This window comes from Hippocampus zosterae, chromosome 6 (genome assembly GCF_025434085.1).
Source record: "Hippocampus zosterae strain Florida chromosome 6, ASM2543408v3, whole genome shotgun sequence".
NCBI lineage: Eukaryota > Metazoa > Chordata > Actinopteri > Syngnathiformes > Syngnathidae > Hippocampus > Hippocampus zosterae.
The window spans coordinates 4,493,188-4,518,438 of NC_067456.1; the positions used below are offsets into that span (position 1 = coordinate 4,493,188).

Consider the following 25,251-nt stretch of genomic DNA (forward strand, 5'->3'; position numbering starts at 1 on the left):
TTTTTTCAAATCTATAGAATGACTAAATGAAAATAGTATGAGGTAAAATGACTGATTCAAGAACTTGATCGTCGCCGCTGTTGGAACAGTAAAAACTGATTCGTAGGTGGCTTCGCCGATCATTTTGATGATGATTCGTCATACGTGCTCGTTCGCATGCGCTTGGGAAAATTCATTTCCATCCATCCGTCCATTTTCTGATCCTCGCAAGGCTCACGGAGCGTGCTGGAATCTATCCCGGCTGTCTCCGGGCAGTAGGCCGGGGACACCTCCAACTGGTTGCCAGCCAATTGCAGGAAAATTAATTTGAGTCGTGGAATTAACGTTGATCCGTTTTATTGTATTTCACTGAAGCGGTTCACCGATTTGCCAGGATGGCGTTGATTCTCGCTCATCACTTCCGGCATAAAAAGCACGGAGGAGCGATGGAAAAAGCTGTAAAAATCGACAGACTATAACTGAACGAAGCCTCGGAGATCACGCGTGATGATAGTGTGACATTTGAGTCATTTGTTTTGCTGAGAATTGTACTTTGACAAATTGTGCCACTTTGAGGGCTTTCCTCTTTGATTCTTCCACTTCAGTTCCAGGACTGGTGTCATAAACGATATCTTTCAGGTCCAAACAAGTTTCATCGTGGGCCGGATGATCAATCAGCTTGTCAAAAAAAGAGATACCACGGAGTTAGATTGATTGAGTGCTTTGGAAGAGCCAAGAAGTGTGGCGGGATGACTTGTGGTTGCTTCACCGTGATCAGAGGCTTGCTCACAATGCCCTGAGCATCCAACAGTTCCTGCCCCCCCCCCCCAAAAAAAAATCACCTTGCTGGAGCAACCTCCCCATTCACCCGACCTAGCTGTTTTGTGTGGCACGTTCCCAAGTCCAAGGAGGCAATCAAGCGAAGTGTTTTTGAAGACTACAAAGGGGTTTTACTTCAAAAGTGCAATGCTTGTAGTTTCCCGCTTTGATTTGAATTCTATCTTTTGTGACAGCAGTTCTGGAACTTGTCTTCCTTTTCATACTGATTCGTGGATACATCTGCGTGTTGCTGTTTTGTGGTTGGATATAACCAGAAACTGTTCCGCAAGGGCGTCTCAGGACCGGGGCAACCTCATGGTATAGAAGCCACACGGGAAAGCCCTTGATTAAACTCGACTGACTGATGTCCAACACACCCCTCTTCCAAAAGGGGAGTACATGCATCGCCTTCCACTTCGTAACCTTCAAATCCTTAGGAACTCGTTGAAAATAATTACGGGCGAGGCAAAATCCACATTTTAATTATAGTCACAACAAATTCTGCTCTCAATAAAAACTCGAACATATTTCGAACGATATGTCGAGAGGCGATGCCGCTTGTTGTCAAGCGTTCGCCAGGCCAGTCTCATGCGGAGAGTCCTGCCGTGTGTCACACTTAACTACAGTCATCCGGCAAGTCTCAAGTCTACAATTGAATAATTGATGCGAAAAGATTACGACACAGCGGCCGCCATTAGGCGAAACCCAAGAGGCATCATCATCGTACGTCCCGGCGCTAACCGCTACCGGACACCTCCTCCGGCATGTCCGAGCGGGCTATCTCGTAGAATAGATCAATGAGCAAGTGAGTGTGTGCAAGGTATTGTCGCTGCTGGGCTGATAGGTTACAGGGTCAAGCCACTGCCGGCCTTATCAGCATGTCTGCTTGCTGCTTATCAGTGAGCCTGTTGAGAAGGGCTTACGGGAAAAGACTAATCCGCCACGTCCATCCATTTTCGATGCCACTCACATCTAAACCAGCTGTCCAGGGTGCTCACTTTCACACCTACGTGTAAGAGTCTTTGGTTAATTCAACGTACGTGACATCAGCACTTTTTTGGGGGGGGGGGGGGGCCTGCAGTGAACCCACAAAGCGCACAGCAAAATCCATCGATTCAAGCCTGAGCTACATCTGGAAATGGATAAAAGCGGCGTTGTTTTTGGCTGTTTGTTGACATGACAACAGTGTTTTTGGAGGCCGTAAACGCAAACATTTGAAACGCAGTTCTTTGAACATGAACACCATTTCCAAATGTTCGTCTGCAAACGCGTAAGGGATGAGCGTTCGCCACGTCATAAGCAAAGTCAAAGTTGAACTGTACTTGCGTTCCTAATCGATTAATAATAATCCTAATAGAAGTACCACGAACTAAACTGACGCTCAGAGGGGATCGAGCCTTTTCTGTTGCTGGTCCCTCTCTCTGGAATGACCTCCCACTGAACATTCGGCCAGCCTCCTCGCTGCCCATCTTCAAAGCCCTCCTCAAAACTCACTTGTATTCTTTGGCATTCGACTCAGCATGACTTAGATTTGTTCTTGATTTTACTGTTTGGTGCTTTCTACCGCCTTTATTACCGATTTGTCTTACTGTTTATTGTGCATGTTAAATCGCTCCATGTACAGCACTTTGTATGCAGCGATGGCTGTTTGAAAGTGCTCTATAAATACTCTTGACTTGACTAATCGTAGTGTGTTTGGCCATACTTTGCAACTGGGATCACGGGATAACTTTAAAATTACTTATTTACAAACCCCGATTGGGTTACCACCCAGTGACGAAGTGGATGTGAGAGGGAACGCTTGCCTGTGTCTATCGGTGTCCTGTGACTTACTTGTAGCGCATCTTTCGCCCAAAGTCAACTGGGATAGACTCCAGCTCCCCGCGAGTTTCAACTGGAAAAGTGGAATACAGTACAAAAAATGCCCAGAGGCGTATTAACTTTTTTCATTACCAGTGGCCCACAGGGGGGGTCCACTTTGGTCGAGGTCGTCGACTTCACGTGTACCTTTTCAATGACGTCTTGAATTGAACAGATATCGGCCGCGTCTGGTTCCTTTTGGACGACAAAAAGTATCCCGGTACTTGCCTCGCATTTGATCAGTTTGAATTAAAAGGCAATGAGACACCGTGTGTGTTCCGATGGCGAGAGTAAAGATAACAATGGAGGAAGATGAGTGAGGTCACAGTATCAGTCACTTTTGAAAGTTCACCGTGGGAGCTCTCTTTAGCTGTGGTGTTTGGCTCGCAAATGTGCGAGGTCCCGCAATCCATTTCATTTGCTTTGGTGATTGACAGTTATGCATTTCAAAGCTCTGCGTCGCTCTGGCCGATCACCCTCTGAGCATCTCGACTCAAACCTTGACTGTTTTTGGATGCGTGATCTGTCTGTGGCAGGATGGTCTGCTGAACGCATAGCTTCTTACGCATGTGTGTGCCTGGATGTCATAGCGCTGCGCACAGAAGCTAGTACATCAATGTCAGCGGTGTGCGCCAAACACGCCACGCTGCCGTCGTCTTGATAGACAGATCCTTGGTCAGCCCGGAGCCCCCGGGGTCATGGTTGGCACGTCACAAAACACCAGAAGAAAAATACCCCGCGAATTGTCAAACAAACCATTCAGGAAGCATCTGCTCTTTATTTTTGCTCCATGTGCAGCACTTTGGAGACAGCGGTGGCTATTTTAACCCTTTCATGCACCCTGTAACCTGATAACATGGTGAACTGTCCACTGTAGTAACCGCTGTCTCTGAAAGGGTTAAAGTCCTCGACAAAAACAGTTGAGTTGAGTTGGTTGGAACGGTAATCAAACCTGAGGTCAAGTCAACAAATCAAGTCTACAGTATTTATAGAGCACTTTCAAACAGCCATCGCTGCATACAAAGTGCTGTACATGGAACAATTTAACATGCACAATAAACAGTAAGACAAATCGGTAATAAAGGCGGTAGAAAGCACCAAACAGTAAGATCAAGAACAAATCTGAGTCGAACGCCAGAACCCAATGGGAGCAGATACAGCGAGAACAGCAGAGGCCCCAGAATTGAGCCCTGTGGAACACCACATGACAGGGGAGCAGTGCGTGACTCAGAGCAGCCAAGGCTGACACAAAAGGTCCTGTCAGCTAGATAGGACCTAAACCACTCAAGAGCACTGCCGCCAATGCCCACCAAGTGCTGCAAACGAGTTAACGTTAAACTCAAACGTTAAGTCCAAAGGCAAATGTATTTAGTGTAATGTGTTAATAAAGTGCCTACACTTGACTAGTTCTTGCACGTGTGAAACAGTCCAAGCAACTCAGTCCAGCAAATGTAAAATTCACTGAGAGTATCGTTGAGATACTGGCACGCTAACATCGTTTTTGCTCAGGTTATATATAATGCGAGCCATCAACAATTCCTGAAAAAGAGAAATAATCGCAATTGTAAACAATCAAAGTCATATTAGGATCTTTGCTCCCCTTCCCCAGCCACGACCTCCTCTATCTACTTTTAATGTGCATCCGAGACTATTGAAATAAAAATAGATGAAAGAGGAACGAGTATCTGTCTAAGGAATCTGTGAGGAATGTTGCGACAAAACAACGTGAAAAGTAAAATCACAGGAATTTAATTAAATTACATTTAAAGTCATAATAAGATTTACTCGGGTCCAGCTTCTCTTTGTGCGGCAACTCTTGGCTCTCTTTAAGCTTAAACCCTTGCCACCCACTAGCTTTAAATCCTTTTTTGATGGGTTCCCCAGTCATCTTTCCATTGCTGGTGTATTTGCGCAATGCCTCTGCACAATCCCAAACAAAGCAAACATCCACACTTGAATAAATTAAACATAGACAAGTAAGCTAATTAACATGGGTCGTGTTATCATTGTTTTTAGAGTGAATAACGCTATGCTGACATTTATTTTTACCCTCCCGAGAATAGCTCAGGCTGCTATAACAGTAATGGAACGTTATTAAAAAAAAAAAAAGAACTGTCCAACTTTCCTAGATTTTTCTGCTTCTTAAAAATGGAACAAACAGCATGATATCTGCATCAGAACTACCCTTTACTTTCTTTCCAGCCTTTTGAATTTAAAAAAAAAAAAACTTTTCTTAACCATTTCAGGGACAGCTTGTCATGTCATCAGGTTACAGGGTGGATGAAAGGGTTAAAGAGAATGTTGACAATATACCCTCGGCAAAACCGCATGATGCAGATTATGAATGAAACGGTTGGAAGGAGGGTGGCAATAAGACGAAAGAGAGTCGCCATCGTCCTTCATTGGCTCCACCTCATTTGTCATGCTGCGTTGTTTTGTTGTGTTAACCATGACGACTGCCTCGGTTAGCTCCATCCAGATTCCGGATTATTCTGAGTGAGAGGGCTGAGCACGAGGAGACGAGGCCAGACGTCAAGAAGATTGCCCGAAGCAGGAAGAGCAGAAAAGATAATTACAGGGGAAGAAAGGAGAATGTTGGCTTGGCAGAAAATGCCAAGGAGCCTTGTGTTGAATAAGTTGCAAAGCTACTGATTTGGTCACATTTTCTTTGGCGTGACATCGCGACTTTGTGTGGCCAAGAAAAATGGCGTCAATGAGTGCTTAAGCAATCATGACGGCATGAGGACAACAGCTGTTCGAATTATGGAATGTTACCAGCCTGTATACCACCGTGACCATCTGGGCAGAGTTTTTAAACATGTGGCCGCTTTATTCTAACCAACCTGTTATTTCTATTCTGCAGGATTTGTTCAAACACATCCGCGGCGGGCAGTGGGGTGGCGCGGGGGTGTGGGGACTATTTACTTAAGCCCACTCGAAAATGTTGACTCCACACCGGCAGTGCCATGCTTCCGCGGTTATGCTAGTCGGCTAACGATATGCAACATTCCTTGTCAAAAGAACTTTTTTTCGGCCAGAACACTTACCTAAAAGCTTGAGCTGGATGAGAAGAAAATGAGAACCATGAAAACGTTACAAAAGATCTACTGTCGCATTCTTTTTGTGGAGTAAATTCATTGATAGGTTCAACTTTGCCATGAGCCAGTCAAAAATTACCTGGAAATCAGGCATGGGCAGAGTTAGAATCAGAACCATCTTTATTGGCCAAGTATGTAGAACCATCCATCCATCCATCTTCTACCGCTTATCCGGGGCCGGGTCGCGGGGGCAACAGCTTTAGCAGGGAAGCCCAGACTTCCCTCTCCCTAGCTACTTCTTCCAGCTCTCTCCAGGGGATCCCGAGGCGTTCCCAGGCCAGCTGGATGACATAGTCTCTCCAGCGTGTCCTCGGTCTTCCTCGGGGTCTCCTCCCGGTGGGACATGCCCGGAACACCTCACCAGGGAGGCGCTCAGGAGGCATCCGAATCAGATGCCCAAGCCACCTCATCTGGCTCCTCTCGATGTGGAGGAGAAGCGGCTCGCCTCGGAGCCCCTCCCGGATGACCGAGCTACTCACCTTATCTCTAAGGGAGAGCCCGGACACCCTGCGGAGAAAACTCATTTCGGTCGCTTGTATCCGGGATCTCGTTCTTTCGGTCACGACCCATAGCTCGTGACCATAGATGAGGGTTGGAACGTAGATCGACCGGTAAATTGAGAGCTTCGCCCTTTGGCTCAGCTCCTTCTTCACCACGACAGACCGATACAACGTCCGCATAGTATGTAGAACACACAAGGAATTTGTCTCCGGTATAACACGCCGCATTAGTATCATTATAAAAAAGGACATGACAAATAGGTATGGAAGGACATTTCGAAATGGAAGTGAACCATAGTGCGGTTAGTCGATTCTAACCTCTTCTTCATTTGCTTCTTTATACAGGAATGACCACTTTCCTCCATTTGGCTGGGTTGCTTTTGGCTCTGTCCATCCCCGGCGCAACGTCCGAGTCTGCTATTCTGCGCTTCTTTGGGCAGACGGACTTTGTCGTCAATGAGAGCAGCACAGCTGTGGTCCGCTTGGTCGTGGAGCGAGTGGGCGATCCCGTCAATGTCACGGCTTTGGTTCTGGTAGGAGCTCCATATCGTGCTGTATTATGCCAACACGTTGCTTTGTTTTGCTGTAGTTTTTGGTTCAAATGAATGTCCACGTTCAAAGTGTAGAAGGCATATCTTCCATTGCATTTTCTGCCAGTCAAGCCTTTATCGATGCCAAAAATGACGGCAACATCACAGATGAGGAATCGCAAGCCGGAACGCTTCAGAAAACTCAGTAGGGGTTTGGCTTTACGGGCTCCACGTGAGGGATGTGTCAGATGCTCTCAGTGGGTGTTGAACAAGCTGAGCTGCCCGTGCAACGGAATGCCGTGAAGAAATTCGCTTCATAATGCCTTAAACCCAATTTCTATTGAATTCACTGTAACTCCTGCAAAACATCTGCGGCGTTTCAAGTCAGGAACAATCAACAGCCCGCCGTCCTTTCACAGCACGCCATTTTTAAGCGTAAACCTTTTTTTTTTTGTCAGAGTGAGTGATTCGCGGTTTCATTTCAGCTGGAGGGAGCAGACACGGGCGATTTTGAGGCTGCCAATGCTGCCGCCTTTCTGCTCTCCACTGAATCCAGTAAGACCATATTCATCGCGGTGAAAGACGACGACCGGCCCGAAGCCGACGAAACGTTTACCTTCAACCTCACCCTACAGGTAAATGGCGCATCATTTGGGCCATGTAGCGTAAGATCATCTTTCACGTGTACGCCAAATTTCATCCTGCCGCTGATGTCACCGCCGTTACTCCATAAGCGTTCCGTCTGCAAAGCCTCACTGTTCTGAATCAGGAACCTTAACATCAGACGCGAAGGAAGTGGGCGTGGATGCGTCAACCAGAATAAGCCCTCTTTTTAGGCTCTTTGATGTGTGTCCTCCATAAGACTTTACTGGGGTCAGACGTGGTGGGAGGGAAAATGTACTAGGCCAGCGTGCCTCTGAGGTTCCCCTTTTAAAAGACGACGCTGTGAGAGGAAACCGGCAGCCCCTAAGTCCGAGCAAGTACACTTTTCTCATGAAACGCGCAGGTGAAAGCTACCATATTTGCATTGAAAGTGGAATTTAATACAACGTAAGCAATGTAATACTTCAATAAGTTGGCAAAAAGTTGTGTGATGCGCCATTGGCGTGGAGCTACATTGTAAATCCTTCTCAAGAAAATTAATGTCTCTCAATGTGTCTCTAATGTGTCTCACACCTAGAGGCCATCGTCATGGTTTCACTTCGCATTTACGGTAGTTGTCGAGTTTGATTGATGAGTTAAGGGAGGAGGACTGGTCATTGCCGTCTCATCAAGATAAAGGCAAATTGGGATTCACCGATTGTCATCTTTGCAAAACCGGCCTGGCATTCCTCACGTTTTTATTATGTCATCTTTATGTGGCATCTGCTCCTATTTTAGCCTCCAAAGCAGAGTGATCAAAAAGATGAGGCCCACTTAGCGCTTCTATTTACACTACAGTGTAGTCAAAGCTTTGGCCAAATGCCTCGCTATCAGTTTACTAGACAACTTTCTGCAAGATAAATCTGCCGCCGCAAGTAGGGGCAGACGTCAAGCATAAATCAGCATGTATTGTATTGTATTGTATCAAGGTGGAACTAAGGGCATGGCCTTCGGGATGTTTGTAGCAATATTGTAGTTGTTCTTTTTTTTCATCACTAATTCATATGAATAATTAAAGAAAAAAACTTTAACCTGTCAGTCAGGATTCACATTAGGATTGGATATTTGAACACCGTCCATTTCCTTAACTGATCAGGGTAAAAAGTAACAATAAAATGTTTTGATTCCTTTTTTTTAAAAATTGGCACCTCTGCTGGTTGTTCACAGTACTGCACTGTATTTTGCCTCAATGCTTGAGACGAGATTCATCAACAACCAAATTCCACACAGTCACCACATCTTTTTCAATTTCGATTCTAAATGATAAATGAGTCACGCCAACCTCATATCCGAAATGAGTTTGGTTCCCTTTTCAGCTTTGCCCTTGTGGTTGTCGCGCCCCTTTCGTGACGTCGTCTTATTGCCGGCTGCTGCACGCAAAACCCGCGAAACAGGAAATGAACAGTTGTTGTCACTGGACAGACTAGTGACACTTTTTCATTAAGTCCCAAACAGCCCCAGACCACACACCGCTCCGAGCTCACCGTCATTCATTTGGCCGCGCCGCCGAGGAATGAGCAGGGCAGCTTTGGGTGTGTTTTTGGTGAGGAATTACCAGTTAAAAGCTTAAACCAAGTTTACGTGTATAGTTTCGGGGGGAAATCACACTTTTTTGTTTGTTTTACGAAACTACATTTATAGTAAGTAAGATCATAAACTCAATCTGCGTTCAGTTAGAGGCAGAGTTGAGTGTGAGGCTCGGAAGTGGAAAAAGTATGCGTTAGTAGACTCCTGGCCTGCTTAGTGACTTGGCTCTGTTGCAGCATTCGCACCCTAGGTGACCACTACAAGACTTGAGCAGTCACAACAAAGCACTCTTAAAGCTGGGAATAGCCCTTTATGATTAGAGGGCTGACGGCAGAGTGTCCTAAGCATGCGGTTTGTCGTCAGTGCTTAGTTTTACCACACGCACACACTTAACCAAGAAGAATTGGTCGTGAAACACTACGTGATGCTAATGAAACACTGGTAAGCCCAAAGTGGTGCAGAATATGCATTCGTCTCTCCTTTTATATTGAAATTAGGTTCAGGGGGGGATAAAATCACAAATTTCTTTCACAGTCCACAGGATGTAGTTCGAATTGTCAAGGCAAAAAAAAAAATCTATTGTTTACTCAGAGGAGAGTTGAAGATTGTCAGGTCTTAGTGCCGACTGATGGCGCTCAAGGATGAAGAGGCATCCCACAGAGAGGCAAAGTGACAAATGAAGTGAGTTGAGACCGGTCCTTCCTGTTTTTGTGCCCTCTCACCATGGCGCCTCAGTAGTGGCGGCACAATAACGAAGTGGAGGGAGCGCGAGCGGCGTCAGGGTTCGATGGAGGAGGCGTGGTGACCCAGATTAACTCTTTGAATTGCTTGCGCTCTCCAGAGCTCCTCCAATGGCGTGACACTGGGAACGCCCAACAAAGCCACCATCACCATCCTGTCCAATGACAATGCCTTTGGAATCATTGCCTTCAACTCCGTAAGAAAATCCAAGATTGTCAATTGTCTTCACTTCATCTCTTCTTTGTCTCTTCATTTTGATCTGTAACTGAAATTGGAAATTTTGAATTGTACACAACCTCAAAGGCCTCAAATTGTACAAGCCAACTCTTAAGTGTTGTGGTTCAACAAACAGATGTCTCTTTTTTTTGGGGGGGGGGGGGGCTTCTAGAGACAATCAAATCCACATCAAACCTGACTTTTATGTTACCGTGGTGGTGAATTCAGTTTCCATGGTAGCCGTGGAATTTCGGGAACCATTTGTCTCTACGCCTCCAACTGGTTTGATGTGATGGATGATTATTTGCCAAGTCCTGTTGGGCTTGTAACTGATATCTGAGTTGGATTTTTTTTTTTCCCCTCCAAGTGTTTTTTTTTTTCAACTGTCGTCAATCTTTACTGTAATGAAAAAAGACAAAGGTCGAATTTAGCTTTGACAGTTGTAACCCTGGGTCATATTCTCATCTTTTTTACACTAATACTTGTCAGCTGGCATCCACTTGTTACCGAGCTATCCCAGTTGGTTGTACAGTGATCTTGTGCAATTCCTCATCGTACAGATTCGAACCCTTTCCTAACCAGATCGTGTGCAATTAGAGATTTGTGATTTCATTATGTCTGTCTCCCCCCATCACAGACTGAGGAGATCGTAGTTGATGAACCGAGAGGAGTAAATCGGTTTGTGCCTCTCACTCTTATCAGAGAAAAGGGAACTTACGGAACAGTGACTGTGAATTTTGAGGTTTGAGCATGTTATACATCGATTCAACACATGTAGTCCTTTTTTAATATGTATATCTTTTTGTCATAATAACACATTTTAATATTGACTTTTCAGGTTTTTGGGGGCCCCAATCCTGCTTTTGAGGACCTCACTCCAAATAGAGGAAATATCACGATTGCTGTTGGACATTCCGTCGTTCACTTCAGCATCCTCATCCGGGACGACCAGGTAACGAGCAACAGTGAATTATTAAGCACTTCATACAAAACTTATCACATGGATCGTGGTCCGAGTCCTTAATGGGCCATTTTCTTTGCGTGCGCCAGATTCCGGAAGATGATGAAGTGTTTTCAGTCAGGCTGACGGGCGTAGCAGGTGGAGCTCTCCTCAGACCCAACGGCAGCATTATTCAGCTGAGAATCCGACGCAATGACAGTCCACTGAGGTTCTTACATTCAATCAAAGCATTTCCTGAGTCTGCTGGAGTCATCGCCCTGAACGTGACACGTGGTCGGCTGAGCGAGGACGGGCCACTAGTTGGCTCTGTCGACACTGAGGTATTTTTGTTTTTGGCTTCCCCAAATTGATCTGGAACGTGTCTGTTTGCCTGCAATCGAGCATCCTCTCTTTGGGATTTTACGAAATCAGGCCAACAATAAACATCTGTAGCCAATTGTCTCCAGGTTTCCGTGGATTATGTCCTCGTAAGTGGAAAAGGCCCAGTTAGCGCCACAGTTGACGAGGACTTCCGCGACCTGCAGCTGGTCAGGACCATCACCTTCCCTCCATTTGTCTACAACACCATCCTGCTGTTTAACATCACGGATGATGACGTGCCAGAAATCGCAGAGTCCTTCCAAGTGGTCCTGCTAGAGGCGAGCCTGAAAGGAGATGCGGTGCTCGTATCGCCCACTACCTTGCTAGTGACCATCGAGCCAAACGATAAGCCTCATGGTGTCTTGTCAATCAGCAGCAGTGCGATCATTCAGCCAATCAGCATTGACGAGGACCTGACACAAAGGTGAAAACCCTGCGGGCCAGATATACGTGAGAGTAATTTGACAGTCATCTAAAAAAAAAAAAAAACAATCACGGATCTTCCTGCAGATTTGAGGGCATTGTTATTGTCAGAAACGGAGGTAGCTATGGCGAAGTGTCTGCCAACTGGTCCATCAGTCGAAACTCAAGTGTCCTCTCGTCGGTATCTGATGACTTGGCGCCAGAGGCCGGGATGGTGAGCTTCGCCCCTGGCCAGGTGACTGCCGTGATTCCAATAAATATCGTGACAGACGACCTACCCGAAGAGGCGGAAGCTTTTGTTCTGCGGCTGCTGCCGCATTCTGTGACTGGGGATGCAGAGGTGGACGAACCCACGGAGGTCAGTACAGAAGGATTCATGCGCTCGTTCTCCATTTTCAAGCTTGTTTGGGGTGGAAATACACTCCAGATGTCACGCAGTAGGTGTTTGTTCCCGAATGTGAGCTAATGTAAGGTACAGTGGACTTGGCACATTTTGAAAGCCGACCCCCTTCGTCAGCCACTTTGCTCTGTGGGCTTCCCATGAATGCAGTTGACTGGATACAAAGTAGGCGCATGGTGTGGACTTGTTTGTGCTTTTAAAGCGTGGGTGAATTGATGACAGGCTCTTACGGTCTGCATTTTCATCATCGTGAAATCAGTAGGCAGATCTAAAGGTCTTTCTCTTTTGATGAGTTACAAAAAAACACTTTGGTCGCGCATGAATACACACCATCACCTCAAGTTGTGAAAGTGCTGCATCTGTTTGACACCCGCGCACCACGATTATCCCCAATAGAGTGTGTTAAGACCCATCATATGACAATGATCCCCCCCCCCCTCAATTAACATTACAAAATGATCAGTCATAAACATACATTGTTCCAAGCCATGAATCAATTATGCGTACACACCAGGCAAAGCGTCACACATGTGGAATTCAGGGAAAGAAAGAGGCCCTAATTAGAGTCGTCATAACGACTCCACTAGAGCTAATTAAAGAGGAAGCGTCTCTAAAGTTAGCTCAAAGATCTGTTTTACTACTTTCGGGCTCCCGATCCTCTCCTCTGTCATCCTCACCTCACCATACTACTTCGGAACCAAATTTTCAGAAAAGGACGCACAGCAAAAGATGTTCAATGGACGTCTGCATCAATCATAACAGACATGTGGGGACTGCTACCCAGTTTGAAATATTTGAAACGTCATGTTGATTATTCAGATTCGTTTTTGAGATTGTACAATCTTTCCCCAGATGATGTTTTACATCCAAGACAGCGACGACGTCTACGGGATATTTGGCTTCAACCCTGGGAAAGAGCAAAGCATCCAAAGCCAACCCGAAGGTCGTTTCCTGTCACTACACTTCCTGCGCGAGGGCGGCATGCTGGGTCAAGTCTCGATGAGTCTCACAGCACTCTACATTCCTGCTGGTCCGATCGACCCGGTATTGGCTCGAGACCAGGTCCTAAACGTTAGCAGAAGGGTGAATGTCGTCTTCTCCCGTGAACACACGGCCGTCGTCGTTCTGCCAATCAGGAATGACGCTTTTCTGCAGAATGGAGCACATTTTTTTGTACAGGTAACGAGCAAAAAAATGTCCTCTTTCCATTTGTGCCTGCCCAAAATCATTTGAGTGTCTGTTTTGAACGTGTGAGTGGTTTGTGACCGCCCCTTGGACAGTAAAATTGGATCAAAACATTGCCTGAGGCCTTTCTCGATTAACATCTGCACAAAAACATGGAGTTCACCCACTCTGGTTGTTCATGTCTTGACTGTCCATATCTCTACGAACACAAATGCTACGGAAAATTGATGGACAATTTCCAATGATGGCACTTGTCGAAATCATGAATCATGATATTAGCAAAGCAATTTGTTGCCTTGAAAGGCAAAATCACAAAAAAAAACGATGCCATTGTCAACTGGACGTCATGTAATCGTTTCTGTTCTCCCCTTTAAGTTGAATGCGCTGCACCTTGTTGACATCACTCCCCTGATTCCGCCAAAAAGCCCACGGTTTGGAGGACCGGTCAATCTCACCCTGACTGTCACCCCTGATATTGCCAACGGGGAAATTGGTTTTACAAGTAACAGCACGATTGTTGTGTATGAACCTGAAGACGGCAACGCCAGCATAGTAAGTTTCCACTCTCGAACCATACAAACAAAGCAAAGAAATCGTGGCCCCAGATTTAGCATCCCGTGAGAATCTGTATTTATAAATATAAGGATATAAAGCGCAGGGCGGCCCGGTAGTCCAGTGGTTAGCACGTCGGCTTCACAGTGCAGAGGTACCGGGTTCGATTCCAGCTCCGGCCTCCCTGTGTGGAGTTTGCATGTTCTCCCCAGGCCTGCGTGGGTTTTCTCCGGGTGCTCCGGTTTCCTCCCACATTCCAAAAACATGCGTGGCAGGCTGATTGAACACTCTGAATTGTCCCTAGGTGTGAGTGTGAGTGCGAATGGTTGTTCGTTTCTGTGTGCCCTGCGATTGGCTGGCAACCGATTCAGCGTGTCACCCGCCTAGTGCCCGAAGACAGCTGGGATGGGCTCCAGCACCCCACGCGACCCTAGTGAGGATCAAGCGGCTCGGAAGATGAATGAATGAAAAAAAATGGATATAAAGCGCGTTTGTTGCAGGTGACCCTCCCGCTGCGGCGCGATGGCACAGACGGTCAGGCTGTTGTATTCTGGAGTCTCAAACCGATCGGCGGCAACCCCGAGGACGTAACCCCGGATGATCTGGAACCTCTCAACGGCACAGTGGCCTTCATGTCCGGGCAGAGCGATGCCTTCATCAACCTCACGATCATGGCTGACAGCACGCCCGAAGTCAATGAGACATTGTTGCTTACTCTGGATAGGTAAGGAAGACTATCAACAAGTAATGGATAATATCGGCACTCTACTCGATATACGTGGTATGAACTTTATTGTGCACCACTGAAACATGAACTTGGAAGAGGTTATGTGAATGTGAAGTGGAAAAGGAGGATACGGGGGTGTCCAGCTATGTGAGTGAATGTTTTGATGTGAACCACAGCACTCTTGTCTCCTACCTCATCTCTACAGGGTGGAGACCGCCCGCTTTATAGTGTACTTCGGGTAAGTGGAGAAGTGGAGTGGACCAGGGCTTTTTGTCGAGCGTGAATCGGGACTTTGTTTTTTTTACAGAGAAGGGGCTACTTGAGGATTTCTGGGGTCTTTGGTTGACGTGGGGATGAGGATCATTAGGGATTTTATGGTGGTGCGAAAACAGGGAATTTAAAAAGAAAGTAGTTGTTGGGGAAGTAAACCGGGAATCCTCTTCATGTGATTCACTTCAATTTCAACAGGCTTGATTGTTTGCCCCTTTTCAAGATGTCTGCTTTGGGATGCATGCAGTGACTTGGCTGTGATTGGCGATTTGGAATGCTTCGTGCCGTCTTCTTTTGTCTCTAATTTAGCCTTCATGTGATGCCCGCTTCCCTCCAGTTTTCTCTCTCACACGCGCGCACACAGAGGAATTCATCATAGGACTTTATTTTGCTCACAAAAGGAATGCGATTTGAAGAAGTCGTACTTAAAGTGTAGTCTGCAGACCACTGAGGGTCTACAGTTGCATGTAGTGTACACGTAACCTTTCAAGAGTATTATCGTTGGGTGAGAAGTTCCTTGGTTTTCATTCTGGCATTGTCAATGAAAATCTTTTGAAAAAGTAGGCTGGAATTTATCATCACGTTACAAACCCCCATTTAAAAAGCTCAGTTATTTGTCATGGAGCGTCATTGTTTTGAATCTAAAAAAAACAACGGCGATTAAATTTTTTTTTGTGTTTCTGCTGCTCCGTATAAGGATGACGTTATCTGAGGCGGTAAAATCTATTCATCTTTGCGTCGCAGGAGCAATGTTGAAAATCAGATCCTGAAAGTTGGCTTCACCACCAGAGACATTGTCATCATGGAAAACGATGATCCCGGGGGAGTCTTTGAATTCTCCCCATCCTCCAGAGGTCCATGGTTGATCAACGTGAGGCAAAGACACGATAAATAACTGAAAATTCCCGTATTTTCCTTGTCTCCTCACATCACATCTGCCGTCATTTCTTCTTGCAGGAGGGTGAGGCCGTGGAGCTCCATGTGGTCAGAGCCCAGGGCCAGCTGCTAAAGCAGCTGGTGCGATATGCTGTCACGCCTGCAGGCAACGCCGAATTCTACGGCGCCACGGGGATCTTGGAGTTTAAACCGGGCGAGAGGGAGGTGGTCGTGGCCCTGGTGGCCAAGCCTGATGGTGTGCCAGAAGTAAGAATATTCATCACTCGATGAATACAAAACAAGCACTGCACTATTAAGATTACACAGATCAATTTTCTTGCTGGGCGGCCCGGTAGTCCAGTGGTTAGCACGACGGCTTCACAGTGCAGAGGTACCGGGTTCGATTCCGGCTCCGGCCTCCCTGTGTGGAGTTTGCATGTTCTCCCCGGGCCTGCGTGGGTTTTCTCCGGGTGCTCCGGTTTCCTCCCACATTCCAAAAACATGCGTGGCAGGCTGATTGAACACTCTATATTGTCCCGAGGTGTGAGTGTGAGCGTGGATGGTTGTTCGTCTCTGTGTGCCCTGCGATTGGCGGCCAACCGATTCAGGGTGTCCCCCGCCTACTGCCCGGAGACAGCTGGGATAGGCTCCAGCACCCCCCGCGACCCTAGTGAGGATCAAGCGGTTTGGAAGATGAATGAATGAATGAATGAATGAATGAATTTTCTTGCTGCCCTCACAACCTCCTCTCAGTTATTGTTCTGACTGACATGTTGGGGGTTTTTTTTCACAAGAAACCAGTGTTTTGGTTAAACCAACCCGTGTTCTATTGTTAGTTATTAAAAGAACAGGAAAAAAAAGAGCTCGACACAAACTGTTTCGCTGTTGAAAGAAGAGATTCTATTCTTTTGACGGGTTCAAAATGCTTTGGCAAAAAGTAAAATGTGCTCTGTTTTTACTCAGCTGGATGAGACTTTCTCCGTGGTACTCAGCAGCCACAGCACTCCGCCCAGTCGCCTCGGAAGTCACAGGGAGGTCAACGTAACAGTGCGCAGGAATGACGACCCCTTCGGGGTCATCCAATTTGGCCGATCAGGGGCAACAATGGCCGTCAGTGAGAGCAAAGGCAATGAGACATACCAAGGTAGTTTGCTGTAGCAACATTTTATTCTCTGACTTGAGCTAAATTCATGCACTGGAGTCATAAAACCGAAAGAATCGAGCAAAAATGAAATTTATAGGCCAACACTTGCTGTTCATGGTCTAAACAAAGCTCTCTCTCGACATATATTCAAACTCATAGCGACATACTCTGTGGAAAGGAGCAAGGGCCTCTTTGGAGAAGTTTCCGTTTCATGGGCCCTTGAGCCAGCTGCATCGGGAGATGTTAGCCCCATCCAAGGAAACATCACATTCAAGGAGGGGGACTCCTTGAAAAACTTTACCCTCCGATCTTTGCCTGATGAGGTATACTGAAGAATTAAGCTAGAAATTTTAGATGTGGCTTCTAGAAGTTGTGATTTTTTTAATATTTTTGTCCTAGATCCCTGAAGATTTGGAGAATTTCACAATCACTCTTGTGAGCACAGAAGGTGGCGCAAGGCTCGGAAACAGGGTCACGGCCGCTTTTCAGATCAACAAAAATGATGATCCAATTTATTTTTCTGGTAAGAGGTTTATTGTAAAGCATTTTTATGATATTACCGTTAAATCATCCCATTCAGCCACACATTCCATGTCTTTCTTTATACATCCTGAAGAACCTTCCATTGTGCGACTGGGAGAAGGCGATGTGGCCACCTTCGGTGTTCTGCGAGCCGGGCGAGCGGACAACATCGGCACAGTGGCGTACCGTGTGGAATATGGCGATGCCTCACCTGCCGATCTCACCCTGCTCAGTCAGGACACAACGTTGGTCTATGAGATCGGGGAGTGGATGAAGAACATTTCTGTGGCCATAGAAGATGACGACATACCAGAGACGGATGAGCACTTCCACATCGTCTTGTATAATTCCACTGGTGAGTATTACGTATGACATTTATCTGATTTGAGGTATTTATTTTAGCGAATGACGGACATAGCAATTTATTGCAACAAGGCGTCTCTCAGTACAAAATCCGAAGCCCCTATAGCTGGTACATGGAAGCCTTAAATAGAAAAAATATCAATTTATTCCCCACTTTTTAATGCTATATACTTAAATCTGTTATTGGCAGCTTGAGTGCCTTGGTGACACAAAGGAATGAAAGAGCGCCGGTGCCCAGCCAGGATTTTAATTACCAGACTCCAAATAGCCAAAGGCACAAAGACCAGTGACTCAATTGGCCTCTCTCTCTGTTTGCCAGTAGACAGCCTGATGGGCATTTGTGGTAGAAGGAGTCTTGCTTATGCCGTGCGGATCAAAATTTGAGCACTACATCAAATTCATGCAGGGACCTTGACAGACTCTATTCAGTCACTTAACGAGGGGAAGATTCCAGCGCGCTTATTTCGTTGATCAGGGGAGTCTGGCAACCTGAAGTATGTTACTCACCGACCGCTTCTGATGAATACATAAGTGACGTCTATATCATTTGGCAAATATGAAAATGTAAATTGGGATACGTTGCCAATTTCTCTCTGCGCAGGTGATGCTGTGGTGTATGGAGCAGACACGGCTACCGTGGTCATTGAGGCCAATGATGAGGCAAATGGAGTTTTCTCACTGGAGCCAACGGAGAGGACGGTTGAGGAGGGGAAAAGCAATAACTTCAAGTAAGAAGCTGTCTTTGCATCATCTCAAATATTCATAGTGATAGTTTTCATATCATTGCCGTTGGCGGGTCGCCACTGAGTGTGCTCCTCGTCGGCTTGGTTAGGTTCGACTCACTCACTATTCTAATGCTACATTGGGAGATGGAGCGAGAGGGAGACAGATAGCTGCCTGCAACATGTATGTGAATACCAGACTCTTTTTTATGTTTTGGTTCAAGAGCTGGAGTTTTTGAGAGAAAATCCAAATCGCATTTATAGACCAACAGTAAGGCATGGGGGGGGGACCCTATCAGACCGTGTGAATGTCACGACGCACTCATTCTTCGACAAACGCAGATGCTGTGGCCTCAGGCACGCGATGTAAACGTAGCATAATGAGGACAAGCGTTATAGAAAATGAATAGATTAATCGAATCGTTTTTATTTTGAGTTTAAGTTCAATCCCCCTCTCAAGGAAGGAGCCATCAATAAAAGGCATCATCTTATCATCTATTGTTTTTTTATCTCCTCAGTGTATTGCGAGCACGGGGTCATTTTGGCAACGTGACAGTCTTTTGGCATCTCTATGCCAACGACTCCTACACGCCGTTGTTGGAACGTCAAGAGTTTACCAACACCTCTGGCTTCATCACTTTCACCACCGGAGAAGATTTCAAAGTCATCATCCTGGAGGCCATCTCGGATACGCTTCCAGAGTTCAATGAGTCGTTTGTCCTTAAGTTGGTTAATATATCCGGTGAGTCGATAAGAAAAGTGGATCGCGGATACTGCACAACTTTAAATATGTAACATATTGCAAAAAAAAGTATGCGTAAAATGTTTGTTTACATTTTTAAAGGTGGTCACCCAGGGGATGGTGGCCGACTTGATGAAACTTCTCTGACTGCCTCGCTTGTCATTCCCATCAATGATGACCCATATGGCGTGTTTGCCATCGCCGAAAGCAATTATGACCAAGAAGTCGCAGAGGATGTACTGTCAGATGAGGATATGGCGGATGTCACTTCCTTTACCATCCTCCGACACCAGGGTACCTTTGGCCACATGCGGGTTGCCTGGGAGATTGTATCGGCGCACTTCCCAGAGGGCCTTCCTCTGATGGATGACCTGCTACTTCTAGCTTCCTTCCCCGATGCGGTAGAGCTCAGGCCTCGGGCCAGAAGGCACCACTCTGCCACAGACGCATGGTTTTTCTCCGGACTTCACGGAGCCTATGGGACTATCCCACCCGAAGAGTCACCCGCCGTTCCGGGCAACTTGACGTTCTCGGCTTGGCTGGTCCCCAGAGCGGCCACTGATGGCTTTATAGTCTCCAAAGGAAACGCAAGTGGCACCTTGTATTATGGCGTCAAAGTCCAGACCAATGAGTCTCACGTCACGGTGAAGTTGTACTACACCGTCGCGGGATCAAATAATACCCAAGTTGCCCAGGCCACTGCTACCAAATTTGTGGAGGAAAACGCGTGGCTGCATGTGATCATTACAGTGGATGATGGGATTGTTGAGTTTTTCCTGGATGGCAACCCCATTCCCGGAGGCCTGAAGAGCATCAAAGGAGAAGGCATCGCTGATGGTAATTTACGCTACATTAACAATCATCGAAATACATTTCACTGCGATGACTGACTGGCAACCAGTTCAGGGTGTAACCTGCGTACTGCCCGAAGACGGCTGGGATAGGCTCTAGCATGCCCGCGACCCTCGTAAGAATAAACAGATTCGAAAATGGATGGATGGATGCCTTCAGTTTAAAAAAAAAACATTCCACTTTAGTGGCGGCCCGGTAGTCCAGTGGTTAGCACGTCGGCTTCACAGTGCAGAGGTACCGGGTTCGATTCCAGCTACGGCCTCCCTGTGTGGAGTTTGCATGTTCTCCCCGGGCCTGCGTGGGTTTTCTCCGGGTGCTCCGGTTTCCTCCCACATTCCAAAAACATGCGTGGCAGGCTGATTGAACACTCTAAATTGTCCCTAGGTGCGAGTGTGAGTGCGAATGGTTGTTCGTTTCTGTGTGCCCTGCGATTGGCTGGCAACCGATTCAGGGTGTCCCCCGCCTACTGCCCGATGACAGCTGGGATAGGCTCCAGCACCCCCCGCGACCCTAGTGAGGATCAAGCGGCTTGGAAGATGAATGAATGAATGAATGACATTCCACTTTATATCTCATGACTGCAGTTTCAGCACCATGGTCAGTGTCAGAGAGCCAGCAAGTCTCATTTTGTTGTAATGATTGCACAGTCTTTGAATTAAGTGGAGATGTTGTTGTTTTGTCTCATGTCGCTGAACATAAAATGCCAACAAGTCGATTCTTACTTAAAAATGCACGCCCACACGTATTGCTCAAGCCCACACACCGCCCACACTCCCGGTCCGGCCCTCATTGTTCATAACTATTGAGTCCCTCCAATGCTTGACTGAGCCCAGTTGGATATTGTTACCGCTCAAAGGAATCGCTCTGCATCTTCTTTTATTCTTTCTCCCTCTGATTACCGGAGACGATAGCGGAAGCCCGCACTGGACTGAAGGCTCTCAGGGCAAGGGGAGGGAAATATCCCAAATGGCTCTCTTGTTAACTTCAATCATAATCAATACGTCCGTAATCATCACTTGTGTCAGATGTTATCGTCTTCCAGTGGTTCCTCAACCTGCAGTTGAATAGGTTTGCACCAGGGCTTTGTAATTATCCAGTGTTGCAGAATCCCTGCCTTTTTTTTTTTGCTGTAATATGCTGGTTGGCTTGAAGAATGTGGAAGGTTAAGAACAGGTTGCACCATACTTTTGATTGGTCAGGCAAGCAAAGCAAACAATACATACAAAATGGAAAAATCAGCAGGTTAACTCACTGCTGCTGAAAAATGATTTACCGCATACGCCTTTTGGAATAAAATATTGTTGCCTTTTTCTGTGTTTGTCCACTCAAGGTCCTGCTTCTATATTCATTGGATCAGATCCAAGGGGTCAACAGCGCTACACAGGCCTTCTTCAAGATGTTCGCTTGTACCGTACCAGGCTGAACCGCGGCCACGTGCATGAGCTTCACAGCCAGCCAGCAAAATCGGACCTGCGAAGCATCTCGGGTTACCTGCGGTACCAGCCGCGGGAGAGCCAGAAGTCGTTTGTGGTGGAAGTCAAGGACGATGACGAAGAGGAGGGGGAGGAGGTGTTCTACCTTCAGCTGGTGGCGGTACGAGGCGGCGCTCGCTTGCCCTTCCCCAGGCCCACGGCTGTGCTACGCGTCATGAAGAGTGATAATGCCAACGGGCTCTTTGGATTTACCGGCGGCTGCATACCTGATGTAAGTGTGCCGAGTTAAAAACCACTGCTGCATATGCCGGATTTTTGTCACGAAGGTTCAATGTTAAGACAAGAAAAATTCATTCATTCATCTTCCTAACCGCTTGATCCTCACTTGGGTCGCGGGGGGTGCTGGAGCCTATCCCAGCTGTCTCCGGGCAGTAGGCGGGGGACACCCTGAATCGGTTGCCAGCCAATCGCAAGGCACACAGAGACGAACAACCATTCACACTCACACCTAGGGACAATTTAGAGTGTTCAATCAGCCTGCCATGCATATTTTTGGAATGTGGGAGGAAACCGGAGCACCCGGAGAAAACCCACGCAGGCCCGGGGAGAACATGCAAACTCCACACAGGGAGGCCGGAGCTGGAATCGAACCCGGTACCTCTGCACTGTGAAGCCGAAGTGCTAACCACTGGACTACCGGGCCGCCCGACAAGAAAAATATTTTTAGCAATTGTTCTTTTTCAAGTCTATTTTTTTTTTAGTTGTGTTCCAGCTCACTAGCCAGCAATGACACCCTGTGCGGCCACACATATTGTACAGGCCAGCAACGGGCACTCCCCCCACATACACGGGCTTCTCTTTTTTGTTGGAAAGAATGACGATCATGAAAATGTCCATATAAAGAAAACGGCACATTTTTAGTACACATTGCAAACTATTTCAAACGTCTTCAAAGAGTTGGCGGTTTCTACAGCGGAGCCATCCGCACATGAACACTTGTAACAGAACCCCACTTGCTGCATATTTCATTAGCCTTCATGCCTGGCTGCGACGTGCCTACGCTCTCCCTTTTTAGTCCGATTGGTTGCATCGGTGGAGCAACAGATGGTGTGGCCGCCGTTGATGTATCGCTCAGGGGCATTCCCGCACACGTAGCTCAGGATTTCCAACCCTGGAACTGGACACCGCGTTTTGTTGCTCAAGTTCATCAGGCCAACAGGTGGCAGGGCCGAGGGGATGGCATTCCATCAGAAACATTATTGATGTGCTGGAATTGCGCATTGAAAGTTTGGGAATGGAGCTCATTTGGTCTGAATTCATCTCACGTTTCCATTCCTTCTGTTTGTTGTCATAGACCACCGAGGAGGGTTCAACCGTTTCCTGTGTGATTGAGCGGATGCGAGGATCGCTGGATAACGTTTATGTCAACTATTCTGTGACCCAAACGAATGACGCGGACAGGGAGAAGCCGGCGCATGAGGATTTTCTCAATGCAACCGGAGCTGTACTTTTCATGACTGGTCAGCGCTCCGAGGTGTGTGACAATGACTCACTAGTTGTAAATGCCTTCCAATGGGGCGATTGCTCATGTGGGTAAAAATAAGTGGATCGTAACTGTGGCTAGCATGCTGATTTGCACTTGATGAGGCAATACAGGATCAATATTGTAGGTAATAATTCTTTATTTTAGGTTGTATTTATTTAATACTTTTTTGAATGAATATTCATAATGTGATTTTATTGAGCAGCAGTAAATTGTTACACTGAAAATATGTTTCGAATATTTTGTTCTTATTTAAGTTAAAAGACAACTATTTTCTGGGTATTGTCGAGTCAATTTACAACAAAATAAACATTGTTAATTTCTTACATCCCCGAGGTGTCACATTATTTCACTCAAAACAGAATCTACTTTTTCTGCAGTGTTCATGATCAAAATGCACACTTGGGATTTTAATGCTGGTCATGATGGTGATATTTACTTTCCCAGTGGGACTTAGTGTAAGAAAAAAGTTTCAGGCCCGCTGCTTGAGTTTCTTGATAACCAGCTTCGCCTAGTGGCCAATCTAAGAAGTGCACCGTAAATCGTCGTCTCGTTTCTGCCCCCCCCCCCCCCCCCCCCAAAAAACGTCCACTTCTGATATTCAAATGTCAAATATCTGCGTGCTTTTCTTTTCAGGTACTGAACCTTTTGGTCTTGGATGACAATCTCCCTGAGCTAGCGGAGACATTTCAAGTCACATTAGTGGCGGCAGCATCCAGTGATGGGAAGCCAGGGTCCACTCCTGCCAGCGGTGCGAGCATTGACTCCAGTAATTCTGTTAACACTGTGACTATAATGGCGAGCGACCACCCTTACGGTATTCACCTACAAACCTGAAACGTTGCTTTATTTTCAAGTGTGATACTATAGCAGAATACAAGTCCTTCCATTTTGCTTGCAGGCTTGCTCCAGTTTCAAGCTCATCCACCGGGCGAGGGATTGATCACCCCTGCATTAGAACCCGCACACGTCACTGTCAAAGAGGAAGATGGGCAGTTTCGTCTGCCAGTGGCCAGAGCTCAGGGCCTTTTGGGAAGGGTCCTGGTGGGATACAGGACAACCCCCTTTACAGCATCCAGTCCTGAAGACTATGAGGTTTTCCTCTCCTTTTAGTTTAACAGGCGTACATAATTCCATGGAATAAAGTGTCTGAGCAAGTTTATATATTTTATTATCAGGACTCGGAAGGTATTCTGGACTTCCTCCCAGGAGAAAGGTTAAAGTACATCACGCTCACCATCGTTGACAATCCTGTTCCCGAGCTGGACAAGGACTTCCGAGTGGAGCTCTACAATACTGATGGAGGAGGTGAGAAAACAACACCGATCCCAAATCTTCCGTAAAATGTCTGTAATATACCAGATTGGCAGCAGTTATTAATAATTGTACAAAATGTAAACCTTAAAACTGTATTGTGTGGTTTAGATGCCCTTCCTTTGAAAGATGTCAGTGAACTGGCAAAAAACGCGCTGGTTTTGTGCATCTTGTGTCTTGTGAATGGCCCCGCTATCAACCTTCCTTCCAATGTGTTTTTGATACTGAATTTCCTGCTCTGATACCCTGGTGTGACCTCCGCACCCCTCCCACCATCCCTTCCTTCTCATGATGTGTGATCCTGGTTTGTGATCCACCAGTGGATCAATTTCTGCATGTTGAGGAAAGTGGTAGTGGGGAGAGTGACTCTGATTTCCTGCCTTCTTCCTCTCTCCACCGTGGTAAGTTTCCAACTCCTGATATCCTCCTTCTTTTGTGCAAAACCTGTCCAAAGTCCAATTATTTCTGACGTGGCTTGAAAAACTGTCAGGTTCAATATGATTCAACTAAAAAAAAGAAAAAAATCCATAGTAATAATTAAAGATTTTATGTGGTTATTAAGTTTAAACCAAATTGGGTATTGGGCTCTTGAATAAACTGATTCCAGAGTGCGCCTTGTGGATTTGTAAAAAAAAAAAAAAATAAAAATAAATGATCATGAGGCTTTTATGTGTGTGTAGCCAGCTTGGGAGCTGCTTCCCGCATCACGGTTACCATCGAAGCCTCCGATGATGCCCACGGAGTCTTTAACTTCAGCCCAAGCTCCCTGTTCGTTAATGGAACAGAACCCGAGGATGGACAAAGCTCTGTGGTTCTAAAGGTTTGTTGAATTAATTTTTTTGTCAATTTCAATTCGCCCAGAAATTGTAAATCCTGTGAGACGATTTGTTCAAATTGTCTCTGACATGGTTGATGTTTCACGTTGCATCAGGTGCCAAATGAACAGTCAA

The 25,251-nt window shown here is 46.4% G+C and overlaps 1 protein-coding gene across 2 annotated transcripts in view; it reads left to right on the top strand.

The window, feature by feature from the left end:
• The window catches only part of adgrv1 (adhesion G protein-coupled receptor V1), an 89,354-nt gene that overhangs the window by 6,628 nt on the left and 57,475 nt on the right, over positions 1 to 25,251 (top strand). For both annotated transcript variants that reach the window (XR_007962634.1, XM_052067342.1), the window contains exons 2-28: positions 6,602 to 6,789; positions 7,272 to 7,421; positions 9,797 to 9,892; positions 10,550 to 10,654; positions 10,751 to 10,864; positions 10,963 to 11,193; positions 11,320 to 11,657; positions 11,744 to 12,014; positions 12,909 to 13,235; positions 13,617 to 13,793; positions 14,294 to 14,517; positions 15,535 to 15,661; positions 15,748 to 15,933; positions 16,630 to 16,810; positions 16,970 to 17,133; positions 17,210 to 17,333; positions 17,427 to 17,687; positions 18,297 to 18,423; positions 18,936 to 19,159; positions 19,262 to 19,996; positions 21,342 to 21,715; positions 22,799 to 22,978; positions 23,624 to 23,804; positions 23,889 to 24,082; positions 24,166 to 24,295; positions 24,622 to 24,702; positions 24,982 to 25,121. Coding sequence is in view for 1 of the 2 variants with exons in the window: in XM_052067342.1 (XP_051923302.1) it covers positions 6,602 to 6,789; positions 7,272 to 7,421; positions 9,797 to 9,892; positions 10,550 to 10,654; positions 10,751 to 10,864; positions 10,963 to 11,193; positions 11,320 to 11,657; positions 11,744 to 12,014; positions 12,909 to 13,235; positions 13,617 to 13,793; positions 14,294 to 14,517; positions 15,535 to 15,661; positions 15,748 to 15,933; positions 16,630 to 16,810; positions 16,970 to 17,133; positions 17,210 to 17,333; positions 17,427 to 17,687; positions 18,297 to 18,423; positions 18,936 to 19,159; positions 19,262 to 19,996; positions 21,342 to 21,715; positions 22,799 to 22,978; positions 23,624 to 23,804; positions 23,889 to 24,082; positions 24,166 to 24,295; positions 24,622 to 24,702; positions 24,982 to 25,121 (5,630 nt within the window). In the remaining variant the exon portion in view is untranslated. The remainder of the gene's footprint in view (positions 1 to 6,601; positions 6,790 to 7,271; positions 7,422 to 9,796; positions 9,893 to 10,549; positions 10,655 to 10,750; positions 10,865 to 10,962; positions 11,194 to 11,319; positions 11,658 to 11,743; positions 12,015 to 12,908; positions 13,236 to 13,616; positions 13,794 to 14,293; positions 14,518 to 15,534; positions 15,662 to 15,747; positions 15,934 to 16,629; positions 16,811 to 16,969; positions 17,134 to 17,209; positions 17,334 to 17,426; positions 17,688 to 18,296; positions 18,424 to 18,935; positions 19,160 to 19,261; positions 19,997 to 21,341; positions 21,716 to 22,798; positions 22,979 to 23,623; positions 23,805 to 23,888; positions 24,083 to 24,165; positions 24,296 to 24,621; positions 24,703 to 24,981; positions 25,122 to 25,251) is intronic.